Raw genomic sequence first — 26,182 nt, forward strand, 5'->3', positions numbered from 1 at the left:
GTAAGGGCATACACAAGACTATACAACTGGGAACAGGGACAAGGTGGAAAAGAGAAGCCAGACCACCTCCTCTTAACAGAAATAGGAGGATTATTACAGCGATTCAGCAGTCCATGGAATTGTAGTTTCAAAATACAGAAAGATTTATTACCAGGTTAGGACTTCTTGCCTGTATTAAAATTCATGTGCAAAATAGCTGTGAGAAGATAATTTTGTCTCAATTTGAGCCCTTCTTTAGAGGAGGGACATTAGTAGATACCATAATCTTCTCAAAATTCTCCTTTCTTCTATGTCCCCTGAGCAGGGCAAGACACTATTATCCATGAACTTCTTTAGAATCACTTTTTTGTATCATTCAACTTTTAAATAACATGACAGTTTTTATCTGAGTTCATTGCAGCATTAGCATATGGTTCTGAGTACTGTTTGTGCTAAGAGTATGGTCAAGTACTTGGGTATCATCATGACAGACAGACTTTAGACTTTCCTGCAGCCTCCACTGTCCCGGTGCATTAATTAATAAAGTTATGGTGTTCATTCTGCCTGGCTGGTTTGTGTGCCACCTTCCAGTGCAGGGTGGGTGCGGAGAAGTCTCATTTTCAACAGCTTCTGAGAATAGTCAGTTTTGGGGCAGAGTGATGATGTGTGTGGTAGGTCCCAAAGCAACCAGGTGGCCACATCAGAACAGGGCCTTTCTGGTAACCTTTGCCTGGCATCCACAGAGAAGGATATATGGTGCTACAAAAATGTCATGAGCCTTTAGGCAACAGTATAAATCTGTTCTTTACAGATGTAGGATGGTGACCGCATCTCTCTGTTCTTTTTCCATTTTCTCTTGTCCCTCATCTGTGTTACAGAGATGGATGGGTAACAGGACTTGGTTCATGTACAGGAAAGAGGGGAATGTCTAAAGTTAATCAGATGAAAACTTGCTGCTGGAATGAAGAATGTTGCTGCAAATTCATCTTAGTCTGAGAGAAATAATGCAGTATCTGTGCTTTTGGGAAGAAAGAACTGAAATATTGTAGAGGATATTTTTGGGATGAAAATAAAATGTCTGAATCGCTAGTTTATGAGATTTGGGGCTTTATTTTATGTAAGGCAGATTTATCAGTTTTTGTGTGAGGTGTACCAATAGACCTGTGGCTGTATTTGTGATCACTAGAATTATAAATATTTGCTTTTTGTGGAAAAATAACTTATATTTTCAAGTTAGATTTGTTTATTCTCTTAGGGTCTTTCATTGCCGCATCTGCCATGGCTTACCCAAGGTTTAAATTAATTTCTGAGTGTTAACAGAAGCAATTTGATGCTGCTCATTACAGTATTGGGACTGTCCTGTTTAAAATCTTGTGTTCAGAAGAAAGCAAGTAGAAAATATGAATGAAGAACAAATTCCTGCACACTAAGCAATATCTAAGACAAAAGGAAAAATAAAATCATCAAGTTAATTCCTAACACGTTTGTATTTTCATCTGTTTGCAGCAATACAGATTTTCACAAAAAATAGCCCAAAGATTATTTGGGATACCCACTTCTCTGCAATGCAGTGAATAACTAGTAACTGAGATAGATGAAGAATCTGGTGAACTACTGAGCTTAAACTAGGTCTGCATTTTGAGCTCTCTTCCTTGTCTTAGAGGTAGGAGCACATCTGGGGCTTTCCTGTATTGAAGCAAGACTTTAATCCCACATTATTTGGGATCATTCTGATGGTGTTTCTGTTTTCTTCTCTAGGTACTCTCTTCTGTGTGAAATACAAATTTGTGTAATTATAGGGATAGGGGAAATGGAGATCAGGCATTTTATGAGGATGGGGATTGTGTTTTGTCACTATATTAATGTATTTGATCATGTTTTATAATCTGGTGTTCTGACAGTTGTAGAAGTTAGATGTGGAGAAGGTTGAAATTTTGACACTGAACCGTGCCATAAATCAAATCCCTCCTGATGGGAGAAAATTTTCTAAAAGTCCTTGCAAGGAGTTTCAAGGATAAACTGAGACTTTTCCTTGAGTTTCAATGCTGCCAGATAGTTGTTTATTAAGTCTTATCAGAGGAACAGAGCCACTAGCGTGACCCAGGTACAGCATAGAGCACAGAAAGCAGGAGTGAAGTCTCTAATTATCAAGATTTACTCAGCCTTTTAAAGGTAATTTAACCAATGGTTACTAAAAATGTACATTATTTTCACTTTCCTACCAATTATTCAGTAACACGGGCAGGAACTGCGGAATTCTCTATCCAATCATTGCAAACTACTTTTACTGCAGAACATGGAGTAGTAGAAGAAGGAGAAGGAGGTTTAGAGAACAACAACAATTCTCCATTTTTATATTTTTTACTCTTACCTATTTACTACAAAGAGAAGCCCAAAACCTCTAAATTTTTCACCCTGTGACAATCTTACATAGTAGTCTATCACCTAATTCACACCACTGTATTTTCTAGTTCCTGTCTGATCGTTGGTAATTTTTTCCAAGGTTGGAGGCTAAAACAGTGTTGTTCAGGGGGGTAAGAACCCTTAAAAACAGGCAGAGAAATCCTCTCGGCACTCTGGGTTCCTACAAAATTTCTCTTTTTTCACAATCATATAATTTTAAAGTCTTTATAATTGGCAACTACGTTTTGGAATTTTAACCTCATGACTTCATCTTTTCGTAGAGTTCCAGACAGCTTATATTCAGTATCCATTTTTTTTAATGGGAAGTGTGCTTACTCAGTGTGGGGAAGACTGTGGTTGTTTTGGCAAGAGTTCAGTAGTTGTGAGGAAGGGGATTCTGCCCCTCTGCTCTGGTGAGACCTCACCTGGAGTGCTGCATCCAGGTGTGGAGTCCTCAGCACAGGAAAGATGTGGACCTGTTGGAATGAGTCCAGAGGAGAGCCACAAAGAGAGATGGAGCACCCCTACTGTGAAGACAGGCTGAGAGAGTCTGGAGAGCAAAAGGATACAGGGATACCTTATAGCACCTTCTGGTGCCCAGAGGGGGCCTACAAGAAAGCTGGGAATAAACTTTTTGGCAGGGCTTGTCACTATAGGACACAGGTTAATGACTGTAAACTTAAAGAGGGTAGTTTTAAACCAGATACAATGAAGAAATTTTTTATGATGAGGGTCGTGAGGCACTGGGACAAGTTGCCCAGAGAAGCTGTGGATGATGCCCCATCCCTGAAAGTGTTCAAGGCCAGGTTGGATGGGGCTCTGAGCAACCTGTTCTAGTGGAAGGTGTCTCTGCCCGTGGCAGGGGGTTGTGAGTACATGAATCTTAAGGTCCCCTCCAACCCAAAGCATTCCATGACTGATCTGCAGATTAGAGACCTCTGAAACAAACAAGCAGGGTGTGTGTGTTTTCCTTCTTCTGTCATTTAGCATGTAAATCCCCCAGCTGTGCCTTTCAGCTGCAGTTTGAGGGAGTTGGTTGCATGCTTTAGCTTTTAAGGTTTGTTGTCGTGGAGTTCTTTTGTTGAGATATACTATCTGCATGTATCCATCTGTGCAGAATTCTTTTTTTCTACATAGAATCTTTAAAATCATTGCCCTTAGGGTGTCCCAAAATGTTGGGACTTTTTTTATTATAGCAGTTTACCCTGTTTCTAAGTTAGTCCAGGAAAGTCTTCCAATTTACTTGTTTGCTTGAATATTTATCTATTTTGTTATGAGTGCACACAGAACTTTGGTGACCCTTGATCTTTTAATTTCCTGGTTTCGCTGTTTGTATAGTGGTTTTGTTTTAATGCAATCTAATGGAAGCAAATAATACCAAAGATTTATTGGCTCATTATAACAAATGACTGGATACTTAAATATTTATTTGAAGTTTTCTGGCTTGTAACACTGCTTTTGTTTTGATTTCAGAATGCTCTCTTTAGTTGTATTAACAGAAATGAAAGTAAGTATATAACAAATAGTTTGGTTTGCTTTTCTTTTGTATCATTCATTTTTTGTCTAAACTATAGGAGGTTCTGTGGGTGAGCATATACACAAACACATAGATTTCAGATCCATATAAGGAAAAACCATATGAGTAAATTGCCTTACTCAAGTAATAAAGGAATCGGGGCTGCTAGTATAGTTAATATCAGTTCTTAATTTGTGTATCTCTATTAGTCTTTTCTGTCATCTTTTTCTTCTGCTTGTTCATTTGATGCATGCTAAGTAGCAAAATTAAATGCGTAGTTGAAATTTTTAAGAACCCTGCAAGTGTTCTGTTGCCTGATATATGTTTATATAAAATGAAATCAGTGTCTCAGAATTAATTCTAGCAGAAGTTGTTCTCAAGAACTACTATATGTATTTAACAACACAGCAAAATTGGGTGAATCGCAGTACCGTCTGTCTGGGTTTTTTGAATGATACTACTCTTGTTTGTTTGTTTATTAGTAGTATTTCTGTAATAATTCAATTATTGGACACGTCTGGTTACCTAAAGTAAGAACAAAACAGCTGAAAATGAGATTCAGCTGGCTTGCTCATGTCTTGAACTTGAGTTCAAGGCAGCTTTAGTACTGACTTTTTTCTCCTGCCAGACAAACAAATGTAGTTTGGCTAGTTACAGATATTTCCAGTCATTCTCTAGACAGAGATATTTCAATAGCACGTAGAATTTCTTTTTTTTTTTTTTTTTCCTTGAGCATCCTTGTGTTGTACAGACATGCTCATCTCGTCCTTTCTCTGCACAGGAACCCATAGATTTTCTGTTGTTTGTTTGTTTTGTTTGTTTGTTTGTTTGCTTCCCCAGTGGGGTCAGTCTGTTGCAGCTATGCGGGTCACCACACCAACTGCCGGGAATATTGCCAAGCAATTTTTCGGACAGACTCCTCTCCTGGTCCTTCACAAATTAAAGCAGTTGAAAATTACTGTGCATCTATTAGCCCTCAGCTTATACACTGCGTGAATAACTACACACAGTCATATCCAATGAGAAACCCTACAGACAGTAAGTACAAATAAATCCTTCTTTACTGAAAGTTATAGAAGATACTAAAAACGTACTTCATATAAGTTTTATATAAAATCTGTTATTGTAGAAGGCTGTTGTATAAATTGTACTACTGTAATTGTATGAATTTATATAATGATAACTTTTGGGTTTAGGTGCTTTATTGATTTTTACTTACTTTTTATTTTTATATATTGGTTTTGTAGTTTTTTTCCAGAGTTGTTTCTGTATGTGTTTAGGAGAATGTTATTTGAGGTTCTTCAGAGGAGAAGAATCCACCTTACAGCACTTTTATTTCTCAGGGCTGTTATGTTGTACATCTTCAATGTTGTTTTGTGCTTGACCATTAACTATTCTGTTAACAGGTTTGTATTGCTGTGATAGAGCAGAAGACTATGCCTGTCAGGCTGCTTGTAAAAGAATTCTTATGTCAATGAAAACTGAGCTTGAAATTGTTGATGGACTTATAGAAGGCTGTAAAACCATGCCTCTCCCTCAGGACCCACTTTGGCAATGTTTTCTTGAGAGTTCCAGATCTGTTCACCCAGGAGTCACTGTGCACCCCCCACCTTCAACGGGCCTTGATGGAGCTAAGCTCCATTGCTGTTCCAAAGCAAATTCTTCCACATGTAGGTCAGTATCTCTCTAACCTCATTTCCAATTGTAAAAGTACTTAAGAATTTGTCTTATTTCAGGCCTTCGCTTGAATCTTGCTACATACATCAAATAAAAAGTTCTGGAATTCTTAGAAAAAATACAGGTTTAGGTAATCAGATCGTAATCTGTTGGGTAATCTATTCTGTCCCATACTTTGTATCTTAAAACATACTGTTTGATAACAGGAATCAACCTTTTCTCACACTTAGCACTGGCTTACTATAGCAGACACAGTAATTTAATGAAACCTGTACCATACTTGTGGTCATAATAGCCAATATTGCAGCCTCTGGTTAAGAGGTCTTAACAAGATGCTAAAGAGAGACTAGAGGACAATGAACTGCACAAACTCTCAAGTGCCTGGTTGCTTCATGTTAAAACCTTAGCAGTATTCCTTATACGATGCTCTTCTGGTTTTTGTCAGTGAAAAATAACTTAGGTTATTTAGTAATTAAATAAGGGAACTAACTATTCTGGCATTTAGAAAAACAAAGGTTTTCAGCAAATTGTTGCATGCTTGCAAATTATTGAGGCATTTTTAGTCTAGGGTGGTTTTCTGTCCACTTTAAAAATAGATGATGATTGCATTTTAAATGCATCAATATGTATAAATAAGTCACAAACATTTTTGAGCTGTTATTTCCTTTTATATCAAAGTTTCCAGTAACAACAGCTCCTGAATGCAGCTGGATCTTTAATGAGTTTAGTAGTAGAGCCCTGGAGTTACATTATTTCTTAGAACGTGGTAGCACAGGAAGCTGATAAAAGTACCTTTTAGTTCCATGCTTTGACAATGAGTTCTAAAAATGGATCCTTCTCTCAAGTTTTCAATAGGCAAGAAAGTACTGTATCTAATAGTACAGTGTCGTTCCATACCTTGGGATGGGAACAGTTGTAGCTTGTAGGATATTGCTGTGAACAAAGTGAGCTGCGTATTGCTGACACCAAGAAACATCTCAAACAAAAGCAGCAAACAGTATCCCTGTTTCAAACATCAGGGCAAAAGAAGGAATGCATTTTTGTTTGACAGTCATTTCTGTAGGAGGAGAAAGTGTGATTTGAAGCTGAAGGATGGGATTAGAAGTTGTTCATTGTGATGTCAACTTAGATTTATTACAAGTAAAATTAGCTGGGATAGTTTTCACCTCAGAGTTGTAAGTTCAGCTTTCCAGCTGTTACATTTTTATTGGCTATTGCAGTTTTATATCCTGAAGTCTTTCAGTCTTACTACCTTAAAGTTTTGCTGACATTCTTAAGCAAAATGGGCTATTTTGGGTACCCTTGCAGACTTTGTGGGCTCTAACACAATCCTCTGCGGTGACTGGAGGCTATTGTGAGCTGCAAAGAAGTGATGGGCTATATCTGAATTGTTGTTCTTTTAATTTTGTTTTCTTCATCTCTGTATTTGTTTGTTTGTTTGTTTTCAGAGAGCTCTGCACTAAACTTTATAGCACGAGCTGGGGCAATTCACAGAGCTGGCAAGAATTTGATCGCTTTTGTGAGTATAATGCAGTTGAAGTTTCCATGTTGACCTGTTTAGCAGATGTACGAGAACCTTGTCAGCTGGGCTGTAGAAATCTTACTTACTGCACTAATTTTAATAACAGGTAGGAGAGAGACACTGAATATTTTATAAAGGAATTCCTATGCTTTGATTTCAAAAATAAAATGAAATGTTTTTCAGACTTATTTTGAGATTGTATGTAGCTTTCTTTCTGCAAATATGGTTTCAGTTAATTTGAAAATAAGTAGTTTTTCTTTAGAATGAACTTTTGGAAATGTATTTAGCAACAGATGTAACAAAACTTATAAGAATAAAAGTTAACCCATGAACTTGTAAAATGTCACAGTGTATTATTATCTCTACATATTCCTCTGTCTTACTGTATAGACAAGTAAGTCATGGTTACTGGAATGTTGTGTGTTATAAATAAGGTAAAAGTGTTTGTTAAATTTACATGTTACTCATTTTCAGAATCCCTTTCTTACAGAGATGTTTCTGTGGGTTTGTACTCTATAGGACAAGATTATTTAAAAGTGGTGTCTGAAAGTAATTGCAAGGTTACAATTGGAGTTTAAAAAAAAAATCTAAATTTTGTTAGCTGTTAGAGATCACTGGCTTTTTTTTTTTTTTTTTTTTTTTTTAGTAGTATCCCAAGCCTGGCTAAATATAAATGATAAATCAACTTGCATTAGTGATTCACCAAGAAACATTTACATATATATTTGGGCTATCTAAGATATTTGCTCTTAAGTCAACTTCAGGTAAGAAATATTTAAGTGACATTTGATCTTAAGAGATAGAGGTGAGAAGGGAGTTTCAGCCTTGAGTCTTAAAGAGCTTGTCTTCCTCAAAAACAGATTTCAAATTGATTCCGATCTTGTTTAACTGTGGGAGGGATTAATTTCTTGTATATCACAAGAATCAAGCCATATGAAGGATGTACAATTCTTATGGAATTAGGAAATGGAAAAATGTGTGGTACATTCTTTTTCTTTTATACATGCTATATCTTACCTTCTTCTTTTAAGACCAACAGAACTTTTTAGAAGCTGCAATACTCAGTCAGACCAGGGAGCCATGAATGACATGAAGCTATGGGAAAAAGGGAGTATTAAGATGCCATTCATAAATATTCCTGTGCTTGATATTAAAAAATGCCAACCAGAAATGTGGAAGGCAATTGCCTGTTCCCTGCAGATTAAACCTTGTCACAGCAAATCTAGAGGAAGTATTATCTGCAAGTAAGTACTTGGGGAAAACAAAAAGCAATTTAGAGGTTCTACTAAGGATTTTAATGAAAATGAAAAAGCTTTAGGACTATGTTTGCTCTGTTAGGAAAACATAGCAAGGCAAACATGGAAGGAATATGAAATTGCATGGTTGCCATTGCTTGAATCTCCATCGCTGTAAATGAAGGTATTTGCCTATTAATGAGATGGATGTATATGCTTGCATTGTAAAGTGGGATAAAAAAGGTTTATTGAAAGGTATTTTTGGCTCTCTGTGGTGTCTTAAACCTTTCCTCTTTTTGGTTTTGGGATCTACTGATGGCTTTCAGCTGACAGAAAGGTCTGAAAAAAATTAAGGTTTATTTTTTTTTAATAAATTTTTAAATTGGGGATTGGATAGAAAAAAGAGCAGTTAGTAGTGCAGGTAGTGAGGTAGAGTTCAACCCATATTAGACATCAGTAAATCAAGGAAATGCTTGGTCTTGGAAGACGCATGCATATGATGCCACAGAAAATGAAGATCACCAAGCCCAAAGTCAAAGAGGAGTAGTGTCAGCAGTAGTTTCTGTCTTTGTGTCACAAATTTATTCCTCCCTCCTATGTAAAATATAGCATATGTATATATATATATGTGTGTGTGTGTGTGTGTATATATATATATATATATATAAACACTCTGCTATGAGGCAGATCGGGAGAGTTGTGGATTCAGGGAAGGGAATAACATAGAGAGAAATCTTTTTCATACAAGACCTTTTTTCTTCAAGTAGTCTTCATGAAGTTCTGTCTCTTTATTTATCTGTAGATCAGATTGTGTGGAAATACTGAAGAAGTGTGGAGATCATAATAAATTCCCTGAAGGCCACTCAGCTGAGAGTATTTGTGAGCTCTTGTCTCCAACAGATGACCTGGAGAACTGTATACCTTTGGATACTTACCTGAGTAAGTAGTAACATACCTGTGCAGCACAATTAGAAACCAGGAGACTTTAAATGCTTGTCATTACTTTAAATAATCTTCTTTTTTTTTTTTTTTTTTTAAGAAAGTTGTATTGAATTTGTGGCATGTTATTTAGTGTATTAGAGAAAATTGGAATTTTGAAGTTGCCATAGTTCATTGCTTCTATTCCTTCTTGTATTGGGCATATGTGGCAAGAAAATTATTGGGCAGACAAGATAGAGGAAATACATTTTGCATGTGAAGGATCATCTGGGTCATTATTTCCAGGACTGAGGATTAAACTATTGAAATACATTAACTACCTGGTCATATCAACCTTCTACATCTATAATTAAAGTAAAAAAAATTCACAGAATTGTCAAAAACATTATTTTACTGGACATAAGAAATGCCATGCTTAGCTGAAGAAAATTAAACCTCATTAAAATCAGTATAGATGATATATATTCTATTTTCAGGCCCAAGTTCTTTAGGCAACATTGTAGAAGATGTTACGCATCCATGTAATCCAAATCCATGTGCAGCTAATCAGCTATGTGAAGTAAATAGAAAAGGATGTCAGTCTGGAGAGCTGTGTCTTCCATATTTGTGTGTGCCAGGTAAGGTTTTTTGGGCTTCTCTTTACTGGACTTTGCTGGTCAATATATGTCATTGAAATGTTGTTGAAGGTTTTAAAGTGGATTGCTGTGCCACAGTTTAACCCAGCTGGCACCTGAGTACCACACAGCCCTCGCTCACTTCCCCCTCTGGCCTGGGGAGGAGCAGTTTAGTCACTGAAATAAAGTTAATAATAATAGTTGTGATGGCTCTGATGATGAAAAGAGAGATAACAAAAAGAGAGGAATACAACCAAGGGGAACCAAGAGATGCACAGTGCCACAGCTCCCCTCCCACTGACCCGATGGCCAGCCCTTCCCACCAAACACGTCTGGACATGCAGCCAACGGCGCTTCTGCTTCTGCTCCCTTCAGTGACACTTTTAATGTGGTTGCACCTCACCAGAAAGGCATTCATGGTCATTTGGGACCTGCTCTTTTAGAACACTGGTGTTGTCTAACCTCTGCACCGTGTGTAAACGTGAGCTGACTGGGGAGAGAGCCTCATGCAGAACAAGTTTCAGGTACCTAACTTTGAAATGGCAGGGTTGTGTGGTGTTAATAACAAGGATCAAACCTACCAAAAGAGGTGTGAGGCTCTGAAATGTCCAGCTTCTACAACCCCCTCATTGTTCTGCCCTGGGCACTGGTAGTTTTTCCCTTTCCTTTAAAGCAGAAGCTGTCATTCAGTCACTCAAGGGGTCAGCTGTGCTTCTTGAAGCAGAGCAGAAAGTGTGCATTTGGTGACCACTTGAGCATGTGTGTGACTGAGCAAGTGAGAGCAACACTGATTTTTACACTGAATTGCATGGATCAGCCTCCTTTCTAGAGGAGGTGATAGAGAACATTGCCACAGCTGTCTAATATCAGTTCCCCGAGCCTCTTTTCTTCCAGCAGTTCTGTGGCTGATCAGCCGTTTCCCCAGTGGTTCCTAATTAAAAGGAGGAAAGCTGGGTTTTGCTTCACTCATACATCTGCTCTACTTGTGCTCTTTTAAAAGTGAGGATAGGCTTCAGCTCATTCTTTGCGTGAGCCTAGGGATATTGTTTTGGTTATGCTTCTATGACCCTTACAAAATATTTTTGTTTTCCTGGAAAGCTGAGCCTTATTACTATAGAGCTTATATTGCCTTCACTTGCCACAAAAGTCATTCAAAGTCATCTGAAAACAAGCTCACGCAGAGCTTTTGAAGAGATAATTTGCTTCCTCTGAAGGTCGGAAAGTTACTTTGGTGTTTTAATTCAGTCTTTTTATTGGCTGAAAGTTTCAGGGGGCTTGTTGCAGTTCACCTCTTGTAGGGTTAGTTCAATCTGTTATTTATTTTATTATTTTTCCTTGCAATTTTAAAAACCATTTTCTTTTCTTTTCCATTCTTTCTTTTTTAAATCCACTTTTCCTGCTTTTTCTCCCTTTCTTCCCTCTTCACATCTACTTGTAAGAATCCTTCAGTGTTCATTTAGGAGGTACAAGTAGGGAAGAAAGGCACAATAAAATATGTGAGAGAGGGGAATGACTGGGCTTTGCTTGTGAGACCCTTTAATTCAAATCCTGTATTGGAGAGAGTGAAGCATGTGCAGTATTTGACATATAACATGTTTCATACTACTGCAGAGCTGAAAAATTAAAACATTTGAGAATTACTGGAATTTCAAGTCTATTTCTCAAAAGTAACATCTTTACAGGTACTTCAGAACTTTGTCTCGATCAAGTATCTTCTATTTTTACTACTTGTTGCCTCTGTGAAATGGATGAATTTGTTTTAAGGGCAAGAGTAAGGCTGCTCAAGAACACCTTATGTTTTTTGCAAGTCAGAGTAGTAATTAATTTCAGTAATGGCACTCGCCCATGTGTTCACTACTTACGAGCTAAAATTTTTCCTTGTATGCAGGCTGCAAACTGGGAGAAGCCTCCGATTTTATTGTCCGTCAAGGCACACTTATCCAAGTTCCATCCTCAGCTGGTGATGTTGGGTGTTACAAGATTTGTACCTGTGGACACAGTGGATTGCTGGAGAACTGTATGGAAATGCATTGTGTTGACCTCCAGAAATCATGCATTGTTGGAGGACAAAGAAAAAGTAAGTAATAGAGCAGTGATGTATCCAGCACGTGCTCCTTACCTAATGAATTTTGAGCTATGTGAAAAGACACAGAGGGTCTGAATTCAGAGTTTACCAGAAAATACAAAAGCTGATGATTACATCCCTATATTTAATACTGGGTTAAGTCTTACATGTGCTGGGGGCTTCCATTGTTGAAATCGGTACTGAACTGTGTCTGTCTCAATCAATCACAGTCCTGTGTGAAGGGTATTCTCAGTACACCATTTCTTTTTAGCATGGGGTGGTTTCTTTACTAGCTCCAAATGGTTTGGGGGGGTTGTTTTGGATTTGTTGGGGGGTATTTTTTCTTCCTTCCAGTGGCTTGTGGCATCTGGACCCATGAACTCCCAAGGTCTGTGTTTCCACTCCAGTGGTTGGCACAAAGACCTCTTACCCTACTTATTGGTTCATCCAGCTTAAGGTTTGTTAGTACTCATGCACATACTCAGAGTAGGAAGCACACACCTTAAAAGATTAAAGATAGGATTGGATAAAAATGTAGGATAGGTTGTGGTGATCAAGTGCAGGGTTCAGTGAGAAAGACAGACTGTCCAGCTGCCTGTCAACACTGAACCATTCCCTTTTTCCCCTCTTCCCTTTGCTTTTCTACACATTTTCCTGCTTGATTCGTCTTAATTCCTCCTTTTCCTTATCTTTGGTCCTTCCACTAAACATCCCCTAGTAAGTTTTGCACAATCTCAACATTAAATAAGAATTACAGTTTAAGATATTCATCAATGGGGCTAACATATGCCTAAAAATAAACATGTAAGCAACATAATGATGATAAAGGTGTATTGAACACTGTGATTCTTTAAAGTCTTCCTCACCATGGCAGCTCTCTGTGTAGAGTTAAATTTGGCATAGGTAATAAGGATTAATTTTTTTCTTTCCTTTTTTTTTTCCAAAATTGGTACTATTTGTTCATGGAAGCAGAACACTGAAAACATCTTAACATTAACAATATATTTGGTGGACAGTTGTAGAAAGTATCTGGAGAAAGTAGATACTTTTAAGATACAGTTGTTAGCAAATACAGGTTTTAAATGGTGACTGTAACTTTTTATGGACCATTCTGTCCAAGAAAACTTGCAGTTGTTCAGACTACTGGTGAAAATAATCACAAAAATATCTGATGCTGTATTTGTATTTTATGGTTGCACAGTGTACAGCCCTCACTTGTTCTGATAACCATTCAACAATATGTGTGGAATACCTACCCAGCTGTAGGTATTCAATAAGTGCTGTCCATTTAAAAACAAGCAAACAAATTACCACAACCCCAAAACCAGACAGGTTCCTCTCATTTGCCAGTGACTCATGAAGTGTTTGTGGCGATTAAGGTTTTATGTAATAAAAGATAAAAATTACTAGGTTCCAAATCTGTTAGGCAATGCATTGAAAACAAAGAATTAAAAGTTCATGGTCACCATGTAAACATTTTGCAATAACTATATTTAATTGGTTTCTGTATCAGTTGGACATAAAATCTGGACTGTTTTTTTTTAAACCAATCTCTATAAAGAGAACAACACTGAATATTTTAAATTATGCTGGGGTTTTTTGTGTTGTGAGTTGACTCCAGCTAATGAAATGATTACTGATAAGGACAGGTTGCTGTGTGCACTCTTTGACAGTGAAAGACAATAGCCTTGTAAAGTTTTCAGGTGGATCCTAAGTCACATACTCTGAAGATCGGGTACCTGAGATCCTGTGTTTGGCATTACCATCTAACCTCTTCTTCCCTGCTGGCAAATTCCTTGGTCCTTTGAGTAGTACTGTGGTGTAGTGAGGTTCTTGTGCTACAGAGGCTTTCTCACCGCCTCTTGTTCTGCCCTCATTTGTCTCTGAGCACCTCTTCTGAATTACTCCAGTGCTGAGGGGTTTCCTTGTGCCTATGCAATGTTTTATCAAAAATTCTAATTTTCAATCTCAATCTCTTGAAGAAAGATTAGAGGGAATTACCTTATTTTGTAAGGCATGATTACTATTATGTCTTCCTCAGGAGCTATGTATTTGTTGGTAGTCTTTGATAACCAGTTTGGTTATGGATAGATCAGACTCTCTCATCAACATGAATTGATTTTATACAAAACATACATCACAGTGAAGGGCAGTCATATGGACAGTTCAAAAAACTGAACTGGAGTTGCTAAATTGAAGAAGAATCCCCTAAGTTTGCAGTTTGATTCTTAGATTCAGGTGTAAAAATGTTACTGACTTATAAAATACGTTCCAATCCAATGAGGGCTGGAATGAAGCATTGGCACTTTTACCTCTTGACAAACACGAATGTGCTTTGTGTGAGACTATGTCTAGAACTTTAGCAGTCCTAGGTAAATTTAATTTAGGAGAAGAATGTGTCTTTACAAAAGCTTTACCTTTAAGAAAACATGAAACATGCTAGCCAGAATTTATTGTTCTTTAAAAAAATACAACAGAAAACCTAATTTATACAGGCTTTGAAAGGACAAAGTGCTTGCTTCCCAGGTTAACTAATTAATCAAAACCACATGTGAACAGACTTTCCCTTTAAGTGAATAAAGCAAAACTTGAAATCTAAAAAAAAAAAAGAAAAAAGATGGAAGTTTCAGTGGGAAAATATATTGAATAAGGGAAATTACAGAAACAGTTAATGAGAATGCAATTTCTGTGTAGTATATATGAATATGTAGTCTTCTGGTGTATTTGCATTAATTGTATGTATTTACTTAATTTATTTTAAGGCCATGGAACATCCTTTAATATAGATTGCAATGTCTGTTCCTGTTTTGCTGGAAACTTGATTTGTTCTACACGTCAGTGTCTAACTGAGCACAGTTCAGAGGACGAACGTCGGAAGTTTACAGGTAACTTTGCAAACCATGAAAACTGTAAGTTGAGTATTTTTAGAGCAGGGATTATCAACTAAATTCTTTCTACAGTATTAATGGAAAACACCTGATAATTTGTTATTACTACGTTTTTTTAACTATTTCTTTTTCTCATGTCCAACCTGCACTGCAGGAAAAGCACATACTTTAAAAAAGAAAATCAGTACTGAAAAATAAAACCGCATGTAGTACGTAAAAATAAGTAGAGACAGGGTACACTGGGGATGAGAGATAAGGAGTTCAGGGGAAAAGAAAGCTGAGTAGAATGAGCAAAGAGGCCAGACACAAACTTCCCTTCCTGCTCCTTGTAAGTGCCTGTGGGCTCCAGCATTGCTAAATGACAGGTGGGAGGAAAGGGCTAAGGGCACTTTGCTGGAAGGCAGAGATGCTCAGTGACCCTTTGTGTATCTTGTGTCATAGAAGGTGAGTGTGCAGCCAGTCCCCGTTCTGTGTGTTGCTCTTGCAGGTTTGCCCTGTAACTGTGTGGACCAGTTTGTCCCAGTCTGTGGCCAGAACGGGCGCACATATCCCAGCGCGTGCATAGCTCGCTGCGTTGGCCTCCAGGACAACCAGTTTGAATTCGGATCGTGTATTTCCAAGGATCCTTGCAACCCAAACCCTTGTAATAAAAATCAAAGGTAAAAGCAGAATATGTTTTTAAGCTTTTCTTTGGCTTCATCAACTTATAAAGCAGATTTATGTGTTCTTTGAATATGTTGTATATTGTAGTAACATTCTACTTTGGGGCTATTCCAATAAAAATAACTGTTTGAAGTAGCTGCTTTTTATTTATCATAGTTAGTAATATTGGACTGTAATTACTGCCAGTTTTTGGTTCCATTTTTGTAGTGCTATGTCAATTAAATTCATTATGCAGATCTCAGTTCAGCCATAAAAGAGACTTGATGTACACTTTCAAAAGTGGGAGAAGCAAATTTTGTCGAAATGGCAATAACTGTCACTTTACTACTTTGTTTCACACCTTCTTTTAGCAGTTTACAAAGAAGACCCACATCAGAATTCAAGACTTGGAGTCAGTCTTGCTTATTCAGTCAATAATCTGTGCTTTTTGTCTCTAAAATAGGAAAATACCAATCACCAGTTTTTTTCTTAGACTGAAATCTTGTGAAAACTATGTCTGTACAATCTCTGGATTTTCAATATCAAGAAAAGCAAAATCTGCATAGACAAATACATTAAAACAAAAATATGCTTTGTACTAGTGTCAGGCGAAAAGAAAATCTGACCTTTCTTACAGAGATCAAAGTCTGTGGCTCACAATATTGGTCTCTGTCTTCAATTTTCTCAGTGTTGTGCAATACTGCAGTCTCCTTTGAATTACTGCATTTTTCTGTTTTGAAAGAAAGCCATCAAAATAAGTTGTGTAATATTGCACTTTCATGAAAACTGATTGTAGCGGTTTTAGGGTTTTTTCCTTTTTCTGTACTTAAAATGCCATGATGCAGAAAAATACTGAGAAAACACTGTAGTTTTGTAGCTGTAACAGCCATTATGGCATTCAAAATTGGAATTTCAAAGCTGCATTGTGGATAAGTATTTTTTACTTTTTGTTTGAAATTTGGAGAGTACAGAGAGGCTTTCCTGTTTTTCAAAATACCATTATGCTCAGAACCTCAACTTGTAGTTTCAGTAAAGGACTGTACACAATACATTTTTCTGGGTCAGTTTGATAATATAGCTCAAATTGAACATGCTCATCTGAAAATGCCCCCGATGCACTTGGAATCTGTTTAGGATCTTACATTCTGCTTGTGAAGGGTTTAAATCTCAGAATTTCCGAGCCTGCCCTAGTATTAAAGGCATATCTGTAACGCATGGGAGCGCAGCTCTTAGAGAGAATAAGGACACATTGTGCATAATCCAGTGGTAGCAGCACTGCTGTCATTTATAGGAGGAGGGGGTTGTCCAAAAAGGCCATGAGACCTTTCATCAGGCTGTTCATCAGACTGCATAGGCTGGCATTTCTCTAGCACAGGGAGGCCTTGCAGGGCCAATGCCAGATGTTTTGCAGATAAGGTCATGGAAGGTACATGTTTAACACAAAGGGGAAAGAATTTCTATCTGTACTTGTCTGTGAAGGCTGCAAAGGAATCGATGCCAAGGAAGTGTGTATGTGAGATTTTTCTGTTTGTTTGCAGTCATCCCCTAGATGGGATGTTGTCCAATATTTTGAACCTACAAAGCTAGAATCCAATTAGATATTTGTAATTGAAACCATATAATCTTGTAGGTCTTGTTTTCACCCCTTTCTCAGAGAAGGGAGAGACTAGACCTCTGCAATACAATCTTTTCCTCTTGCTCACTGTTTCCATATTTTCTCTAGCCTAGCTGTTCTTAATATTCATTTACAAAATGAAGTGTGGGAGTAGGTGAGAAGTTTATCCAAGCCTTTCTCAATAATCCCTTGAAAAATACTTGGTAAAAGATAAATGTTAGTGGTAACTGTAGTTGTGTTCACACACATCGAGTAAATGTGGTGTGAAACTGTTCCAGGTTTGTGATGAGACCTGAACTGGGCCTATTCAGAGTGTTTCATCATTTGTATTTCCTGCAGCTCTGCTGAAACACAGTTAGCTCTAAAGCACTGGAGAAAATTTCACTGTAAATATTTTCCCTGAGTATTTTGAGACTTAAATAAATCCTATGACACGATATGAAATTATTATTACTTTCTGCAGGTGCATACCAAAGAAACAAGTTTGCTTGACCAGTTTTGAGAAGTTCGAATGTAGCCAGCATGAATGTGTGCCAAGGCAGTTAAATTGTGACCAGACACGGGATCCTGTTTGTGACACAGACAATGTGGAATACACTAACTTGTGTACTTTGTACCAAAAAGGAAAAAGTTTAGCATACCGAGGACCATGCCAGGTAGGAAGTGGTTCTAGCAATGAATGTCAAATCTTCTTTGTTCCTTGGTGTTCAACTTAACAATTTTTATTTTTCTTCTTTTCAATATTGTTCGTTTGCTTAGGTCTTTTTGAAGTATTCTGTTTGAGGTTTATAGCTTATAAAATGTTCTAATAGAAAGTAGTCATTTAAAATTTTAATTTTAACTAGTATAAAAAATACTCTCACAATCTTCAGAATTTTGTTAAGTGTTTCTCTGCTTTAGTTAACAGTTGTCTCAAAACCAATCAAAAGCTCTACTTATGCTTTCTTTGGGGTCATACTCTTGATATTTATATCTTCCTATATAAGCTATTAAAGCTTGCACTAAGGTGTGTTTGCAGTAATTAGTGCAGTTCCTTGGTTACTTAAATGCTAATTCTTACCAGTTTTAACGTGCCTAAATATAAAATTATGCCCAGCCATAGAAAGTCTTTAGCTTTTTGTGTGATTGTGCCCCAGGTTTACCAAGTTCATTGCTCAGGATCTATTTATAGACTAGGCAGTCTGTAATACTTTCCTAGTGAGTCTGCATTGGATTAGTCTTCATATTAATCCTTGAGAAGGATTAGGATTAGGTTTAGTTTTTCCATCCCACCGCTCTCTACGGTGGTGTTAGACAAGCTGCTTCTGTCACCTTACAATAACACATACACAAATGTAAGTAATACAGGTAAATAAGTAATATATAAAAATATATAATAATGTGTTAGATATACATGTGCATGCACACTAAATTTTAAGCACACAAAACCACACTTAAGATGAATTAATAATTTACTAATGAGTTGTTAACAAATTAATTTTATTAATAGAATATTTTAAGGTATAGTGAAATTACAATGATTTTCATTGATTTAATAAGTTGATTTAAATATGGTCCTTTTATTTAAGCATTAGCACAGAACAAAAGTTGTTGGTTTCTGAAACATGTTTTCTTGTACATTTCTCAGACTCTGTCACCTTTTTGAAGTACCTACCCTTTTCATTTATGGCCTGTTCATAAACTCGCAGGTTATTTCCTCTGGATTTCCTCCTTTTTCAAACATTGGACAATATTAGCAGTGAATTCCCATGAACTTTGGTTTTCCTCATGTTGAAACCGCTCTGACATTCCTGCAGCACGGCTGAATTGATGTTGCAAGTATTGTGTGTGTTTCAGCCATTCTGCAGGTCGGTGGAGCCTGTGTGTGGGCACAACGGGGAGACCTACGGCAGCGTCTGTGCCGCCTACTCCGACCGCGTGGCCGTGGACTACCACGGGCCCTGCCAGGCCGTGGGCGTGCTCTCCGACTATGGCTTCCACTCCGAGTGCGCCTTCGTCAAGTGTCCCCAGCTCTCTGCCATGGGCTGCAAGCCCGTCATTGCGCCAGGTGGGGAAGCTCACTGCAGAGAGGGGAGAGTCTCCAGGCTCTGAGTATAAATAGGGCGATACTTGGAACAAAACCTAGGCTTTAAAATGTTACACTAAGAGAAAGCACGAATAGTGACTCTACTTAGGGCTAGAACAAGCCACTGTCAGGACTCAGATGAGTAAACCTGAATTGGAAGGGCCTTGGCTTTAGGAGTCATGCTCCTTCAGTCTTTAGAGACTGGCAACTGGGATGGGTTTGGGAGAAACAGATGAGGTCTGTGGTGTCCAGGGTCGGATGCCTCTAGGAATCTGGTGAGTAATTTTTCGGAAGCAGCAGCACAGATACCACAGTGGAATGCTGAGCTGTCATCAACGCAGGGTTCCCAGAAGGGCGGTATTTAATTCGAAGACAGAGTAAAATACCAGATGTATTCACAGCACTGTGGAAGACAGCAGGAGTAGTTTTGCAGTGTGCTGGTTTGAACCAGTTTTTTATTGTTTTCACAAGTGCTTCCTTTATGAAACAATAACTAATCACAGGTAATACACAGAGCAAGGAAAGCTCTGTTCTTAAAGAGTTTTATTCATTTTTCTCATTTCTCACCCCCTTTGAAAAAGGGTCTTCATGCTTTGTAATAACATTTAGTACTGTAAAAGTCACTCTGTGAATGTGAATTACATATAAGTTGGAGAGTGAATTTAATACACAGGCATGGATAGAAAGTTGAAATATTATCTCTTTGGTTTCTGACATGGTGAGGAAAACAGTAGAAATACGACATCTGTCAGACAAGCAGTTTTTCTGCCTTGTTATCTAAAGATTCTAAGCTCCAACATGGTGTAACTGCACAAATTAATGCTTGCAATGTGCATAATGCTTCTGTCATGTCCTGGCTATATCAGCTCTTGAAATCCATCATTTCTGTAGTTAATATGCATGCATCCATACAAAATCTTGGCTTGTGGTACACACAGTGCCTCCACTTTTTAAGCTTACAGTAATGAAGGAAGGGTCTTAAAAGGAAAGAAAATTCATCTTGTTGCTTCATGCTAATCGTAGTATATGTGTGTTGCAAGGTGACTGATTTTGCATTATAAATGTTTCCAATATTAAAAAAACGTGCGATTCTGCTGTCAAATTGAAACATTTATTTTGCTTTGGTAGTTTTGCTATTTTCATTCTCAGTTAGTATTCAAATTTTGACTCCTGCTTATTTAAAAGACGACTTGTTTTTATTACTGATATTTTTTTAATTCACATAGGAGCCTGCTGTCCACTATGTGCTGGAATGCTGAGAATCTTATATGACAAAGACAAGCTGGATAATTTTGCAAGGGTAAACAGTTTAATCATGCCTAATATTAAATGGTATATGAAAAGTCAAGTTACTGTGCACTTTCTCCTGGAAGGTTAACATGTTATAAAAGCCATTATTTTTTAGTAGTTATTTGTGATTGTTGGAGTTTTTCTTTATGCTGCTTATACTTTCCTTTATTTCTTTATCTGAGACATAACTTGAATTACAATGCAAAGCAAAACAGAATTAGAGTAGGCACAAACAAGCAGACTCTGGTTTGTAGTTTATATGACTTGTAACAGTGCAGACAAGTTATATGGGAACAGCATCTATGATTCCACTGCTCACCTCTCAGATTTTGTGTTTGTAGGTGCTGTGTGCGTGTGCTGACCAATTTTGCTGAGTTAACAGTGTCTGTTAGGTCCTGACTGCATCCTGGAATGTTGTCCAGTTGTCGTCTCTAATGGTACCAGGGACACAGTGGCTACTGCAGCTTCTCAGTTCATACATGTGACTGTGAAGAAGAATTTTTCATTTGTTAGAAGAAGACTTTCTAGTTAAAGAAATGTATTGGTCTTATTGAAGTAGTTGGTGATAACTGCTCTCCTCTCACCTACTAAGCACCCCAATCAATACCTGGGTTGTAATGTCTGCCTTTTTTAGGTCAGACAGCTGGTTCATGTGAGAAAAAACTACTTCAAATACTAGAGTTCTATAAATCTAGGGCTGCTCTGCCCCTTGTGTCCCAGCATGGGAGCACATAACCATTTACATTATTTTGAGGTACGCAATACATAGACACACTAACCACAAAGGTGGAGGACAACACGTAGCAAAACCATGGTTAATACAAGAAGTAAATATTTTTTTTCTTTTTCTTTTCTTTTCTTTTCTTTTCTTTTCTTTTCTTTTCTTTTCTTTTCTTTTCTTTTCTTTCTTTTCTTTTCTTTTTTTTCTTTTCTTTTTTTCTTTTCTTTTTCTTTTCTCTTTTCTTTTTTCTTTTCTTTTCTTTTCTTTTCTTTTCTTTTCTTTTCTTTTCTTTTTCTTTTTCTTTTTCTTTTCTTTTCTTTTTCTTTTCTTTCTTTCTTTTTTTTTTATATTTTTGGACAGGTTGGTTTTCAGGTTTCTTTAGAATCGACAATTTTTTAGAATGATGCTTTGAAAGCATTGAATCCCTTAGGTCTTTTGCTAGCATTTAGAGTAGAGTTTTGAACTGAGTAGTGTAATGGCTGGAACACATTTTTTGGCATGACATCATGTTACTAAAACTGAGGAGGAGAATCTTCCATAATATCACATCATCCACAGAGTTCTTTATTTTCTTCCAGGTAACAAATAAAAAGCCAATAACAGTACTTGACATACTTGAAAAAATCCGCCTGCATGTGTCAGTGCCACAGTGTGATGTGTTTGGATACTTAAGCATAGAATCCGAAATTGTGATTCTCATCATTCCTGTGGATCAGAACCCCAAACCACTGCAGGTAGATGACGTTATTATTTTATTTACCCAGCATGGATTTGCTTCACTTTTTTACGATGGTGCTTGTTTCTCAGGCAGCTAACACTGTGGGTATTTTGATTGCTCATGCCCTGTTTATGTCCAACGCAGCTCCAACTTCCGTCTCCTTCTCTAGCAGAAATAGCCCAAAATGTCACCAGGACTTAGGAAGGAAAGTCTTGCCAGCCAGGTCAGCCAGCCTGGTCAGCCCTCACTCCATCTGCAGCAGGTGCTGTCAGATTCCTGGGGGGAGGAGGACTCTGAAATCAGAGGCCACCACTGCTCACCTCATTGGTGGCACCCATTGCTGAGCTGGACACTCCTCAACTTTCAAAGCTTTGGACCTCCAGATATTAAGCTTGTCAAGTTTAAACTTCAGCAGAGGCAGCTTCCGATGCTTTTCAAGAGACTTACTACTAAATTCCTTTCTGGGGTGCAGTGGAAAGTAAAGTGGAAAAAATAAATTTTCTAACAGAAATTCATTATTATCATCATGTCAGTGGGGGAATGGAAACCTGAGGTTTCTCAGGTTCTATTACTTCCATTCTTTTCTTCCTTTCCCACAAACAAAATCAGTTTTCACTGATTTGCAAGAAAAAGCCCGGTAAGGAGAAAATCTTGATTTTTCCATTGTTGCAGACTTCAAGGAAGTGGGTTGGTCAATCAGGAAGGAAGTCCTCAGTTTTAGAGGCACTTTTTTTTAGTGATAATTCACTGTGGGCTTTTTGGTATCAACATTCAGAACACATCACCCCACGATAACTTGTATATAGCTTCCTTTTCTACTACTCAGGGCTTCCTCAAGAGTTTTCATAGTACCAAAGTCTATGATGAGACCTCTGATGTGTTTTCCAAGTACTCCGCAAAATTATGTAAACCTTATGTGCTTATGGGAGTATTTTTGCACTGGCATTTTACATGGTAAGAAGCGAAAAAATAACTTTTTTTCCCCCTCTAGATTGAAGCCTGCAATAAAGAAGCAGAAAAGATCGAGTCCCTGATCAATTCAGACAGCCCAACATTAGCATCACACGTGCCACTGTCAGCTCTAATTGCATCTCAAGTACAAGTTTCATTTAGCATTTCTTCTGCTTCTGCTCAAGTGGTGCCTGCTCTGCACTCCCTGTTCATAAGCTTTCCATTCACCTTGTCATCAGCATTGATATATTATATATAACTGCTTGGGAAATATGCATGAGCATTGTGGCATTTATATTGTGAAGGACATTTGGAGTTGTTGATCACTGAAACAGAAAACAAAAAAACATGCAAGATTTTATGAACTTATATTTTTCAATGAAGAACTAGAAGTATTTGAATAATGTGAAAAGATTATTCTCTTAGTCATAACTAGTCAGATGACTGTTTCAGCACCATTAGATTGTTTCCCATGGATCTTGGAAACATAAATATGCTCTGGAAGGCTCTGACATTACGGATTTATGATTTTGAGGAGAAGTGATCGTATAGGGCTTTTTCAGCAATGAACTAAACAGTGTTTTGAGTTTACTGAAGAATGCTAATTTTATATTATTCAGATGCATATCAGTGACAACGAAAGCATGCACCTATTTTAAACATCATTTTTGGAAGAAACAGATTGCTGCTACTTAATTACCTTACCAAAAATGTAAGAGTTTATTCTCATGTAAATATGCTTTCATATTTTATTATGAAGAAAACTAACTAGCCCTGGGCCTATTTCAGTAGACGTCTTTCCTTGGACTAGGGAAGACTTGCAGGACATTGGGTTCACTGCTTGTAAAATGACAATCAAGCTCTATGCTAGTACCTGACTTCAGTGAAGAGATGTGTTCTTTTTATAGTTTTGTACATTTCAGAATCTCATATTGGATGCAAAATTATAAAGAATCTCAGTATCTATATTTAAGTGCCATTTAAAATATTGCAGTATTTGCATGTTATCTAATGAAATTTATACTTTAAATGTTTATACAAACAGTATGTTTTATTACTTATTGTATTTTATGCACCTGACTTTACTCTACATGAAGTATTTTATATCAGTATTATGATAGCCAAGTTTTGAAGTACATACAGAAAAACTTATTTTTGCCAAAACGCTGAACTTTGAAAGAAAGCACTGAAAATCTTTTGAAGATATATGTTGTAGCATGTTTGTAACAATTATTTTCTGCTAAATCTTTTAAATGCAAAAGTATTAAAGCTTTTTATTTTAATAAACACTTGTGTCATGTGTCCTTGTGTACAATGCATGTAATTTTATGGAATTCAGCAACACTGCATATATTTTCCTTTTTCTCTCAAAATAAGCACTTAAAACTAACTGCACTTACATCCACGTGTGACTCACGCAGATAATGTTCCCAAGTAGATGTCAAGGGGGTCTCAAGGGTGAAAGTGTTCTTGCCAAATACCTTGAGAAAGACTCATGCACATAATCATTTAAGTCTTGAAACAAAAACTTGAGTATGTTGATAATCCATCTGTTTCTGAAATTTGTTATGTGGATTCTTTAGACTTGGACACAGAAATAGAACAAATGCATTTTTGAAAAGCTTTTTGAACTGAAATGGCTCAGATGATGTCCCCAGAAACTTCAAACAATTCAGATTGTTTATTTTTTCCAAGTCATTGGGAAATATCTCTTCAATGTGTAGCCTGTTAGCTTGCTTAGCATTTAGCTGAAGCAAATCTGATGGCTACTAAAAAGAAAGCAATTGTAAATGTCTTAAGAAAATACATACACACACACACAGACGTGTGTGTGTATGTATGTATGTGTATATATCTGTACCACACTGGAAAACTTAGTAAAGAGCTTTAAAAACATACCCTCTGTGGAATAGAATATACAGTGAATTTACTTTTATGTTTGTGAAGATTTTCTGTGATGAGAAATTTTAACAAAGAAGTTGCCTGAATTTGTACGATGAATCTGGAAGAAGCAGAATTTAAGCCCAGAGATTCTGTGATTCTGTAATTTATATGTCAGTGTCCATTGCTTGCTAGAAAAGAGTGAAGCTTTTAAGAGGTTATGTTAAATATGTACAGAACCAATGAGATTTTGCAGAATCCTAAATTCTGAAGCCAAAGTCCAGCATTCAGAGTGTACAGGGTTTATGTTCTTTTTTTCTGGATGAACAAAAGCACTTTAGGATTTTCTAGGTTTTCTCAGGACCTTGGGCTACCTCAAAGGAATGAAGAAACTATTTACTTGTGGGTTTTGAATTCACTTGAACTAGGATAAAAAATAGAAGAAACCAAGCCCAGTCTTAATTGCAACTTAGGAAATTTGAACATGAGGGGGACAAATCTGGTACAGGTTTCAGAGGAGTTTTCCATAAAAGTGCTAATGATCTGTCACCATCTGTGTGGAAGTCTGGGTTCACTTAGAAGGAATGGAGACAGCACAAGGGCACTTCAAAGCAGCACAAGCCTGTTTGTTGCTTTTATAAGAGGACCCAGATGAAACATGTACAAAACATTATTTGCTTCTCTGCTGAAAACCAGAGTTAATGGCAATAAGTGGCTCCAGAGAGATGCCTCCATCCTCTTTCAGTTTGCTTAGCTTGGCTCTTCCCAGCAGGGTGGCATGGAAGCGGAGATGCCAGAGGTGCCGCTTTGTACACCCCCAGGAGAAGATCAGCCACAGGGGGCAAATACCAGAGCAAGTAAAAGCAAGAGATTTCTGGCTGAGTTCTGAGTCCAGCAGGAGCTGGCACCTCTGAATTTCAGAGGTGAGGAACAGTCACTTCTGTGAGTGGGGATTAAGTCACACCTGGAACAGCAGTTCCTGTCCCTGCTCTGCTGTTGGGGTGCTTTACCCACTGTCATCACTTGGGGATTTGTACGTATGTCTCTCGATTCAAAGGTTAAATGTTATTTATACATCTCTACTGAGTTTATGGCATTTTTCCAGCTCTTCCTTTTACAGATAACAAAGAATGTTTCAAAACTTTTCCCCACCATCTCTATTCCTAGGAAGCCCTGGGAGCATTTACATGGGCAAATACAAATACATGAATGCTCTGCAAGACTGTGGCATGTTTCATATCTGAAGTCTGGACTGTAAGGTGACCCTATAGTCAAATGAATCCCAAAAAGTAACATTGAGGGGAAAAAAGATTTCTCTGCCAGGCTTATGCAAGACCTGATTGCAACTTCCTGCAAATTCTCTGAACTGGTGCTTTTATACAGTGAGAGAGTGGCTCCAGCTGCTCCATGTGGAGCAGTAATGAAGGTGACAACTGCAGATAACTGTCACCTCCTAAGAGT

General features: G+C 37.5%; 1 protein-coding gene across 2 annotated transcripts in view; it reads left to right on the plus strand.

Moving 5' to 3' along the window:
* Positions 1-24,127, plus strand: part of RECK (reversion inducing cysteine rich protein with kazal motifs) — a 43,910-nt gene extending 19,783 nt beyond the window's left edge. The window contains exons 1-16 of one of the 2 annotated variants that reach the window (XM_017738631.1): positions 1,242-1,642; positions 3,856-3,889; positions 4,739-4,936; positions 5,305-5,572; positions 7,024-7,203; positions 8,129-8,341; positions 9,135-9,271; positions 9,748-9,888; positions 11,774-11,962; positions 14,713-14,835; positions 15,326-15,497; positions 17,559-17,751; positions 18,932-19,142; positions 20,387-20,460; positions 21,750-21,905; positions 22,881-24,127. In XM_017738631.1, coding sequence (XP_017594120.1) covers position 3,889; positions 4,739-4,936; positions 5,305-5,572; positions 7,024-7,203; positions 8,129-8,341; positions 9,135-9,271; positions 9,748-9,888; positions 11,774-11,962; positions 14,713-14,835; positions 15,326-15,497; positions 17,559-17,751; positions 18,932-19,142; positions 20,387-20,460; positions 21,750-21,905; positions 22,881-23,099 — 2,475 coding nt within the window. In that variant the 5' untranslated portion in view covers positions 1,242-1,642; positions 3,856-3,888 and the 3' untranslated portion in view covers positions 23,100-24,127. Of the gene's footprint in view, positions 1-1,241; positions 1,643-3,855; positions 3,890-4,738; positions 4,937-5,304; positions 5,573-7,023; positions 7,204-8,128; positions 8,342-9,134; positions 9,272-9,747; positions 9,889-11,773; positions 11,963-14,712; positions 14,836-15,325; positions 15,498-17,558; positions 17,752-18,931; positions 19,143-20,386; positions 20,461-21,749; positions 21,906-22,880 lie in introns of those variants that run through there. The other variant, XM_008637129.2, reaches the window with a different exon arrangement.
* Positions 24,128-26,182: the final 2,055 nt, after the last annotated feature.

This window comes from Corvus brachyrhynchos, unplaced genomic scaffold, assembly GCF_000691975.1.
Source record: "Corvus brachyrhynchos isolate BGI_N302 unplaced genomic scaffold, ASM69197v1 scaffold146, whole genome shotgun sequence".
NCBI lineage: Eukaryota > Metazoa > Chordata > Aves > Passeriformes > Corvidae > Corvus > Corvus brachyrhynchos.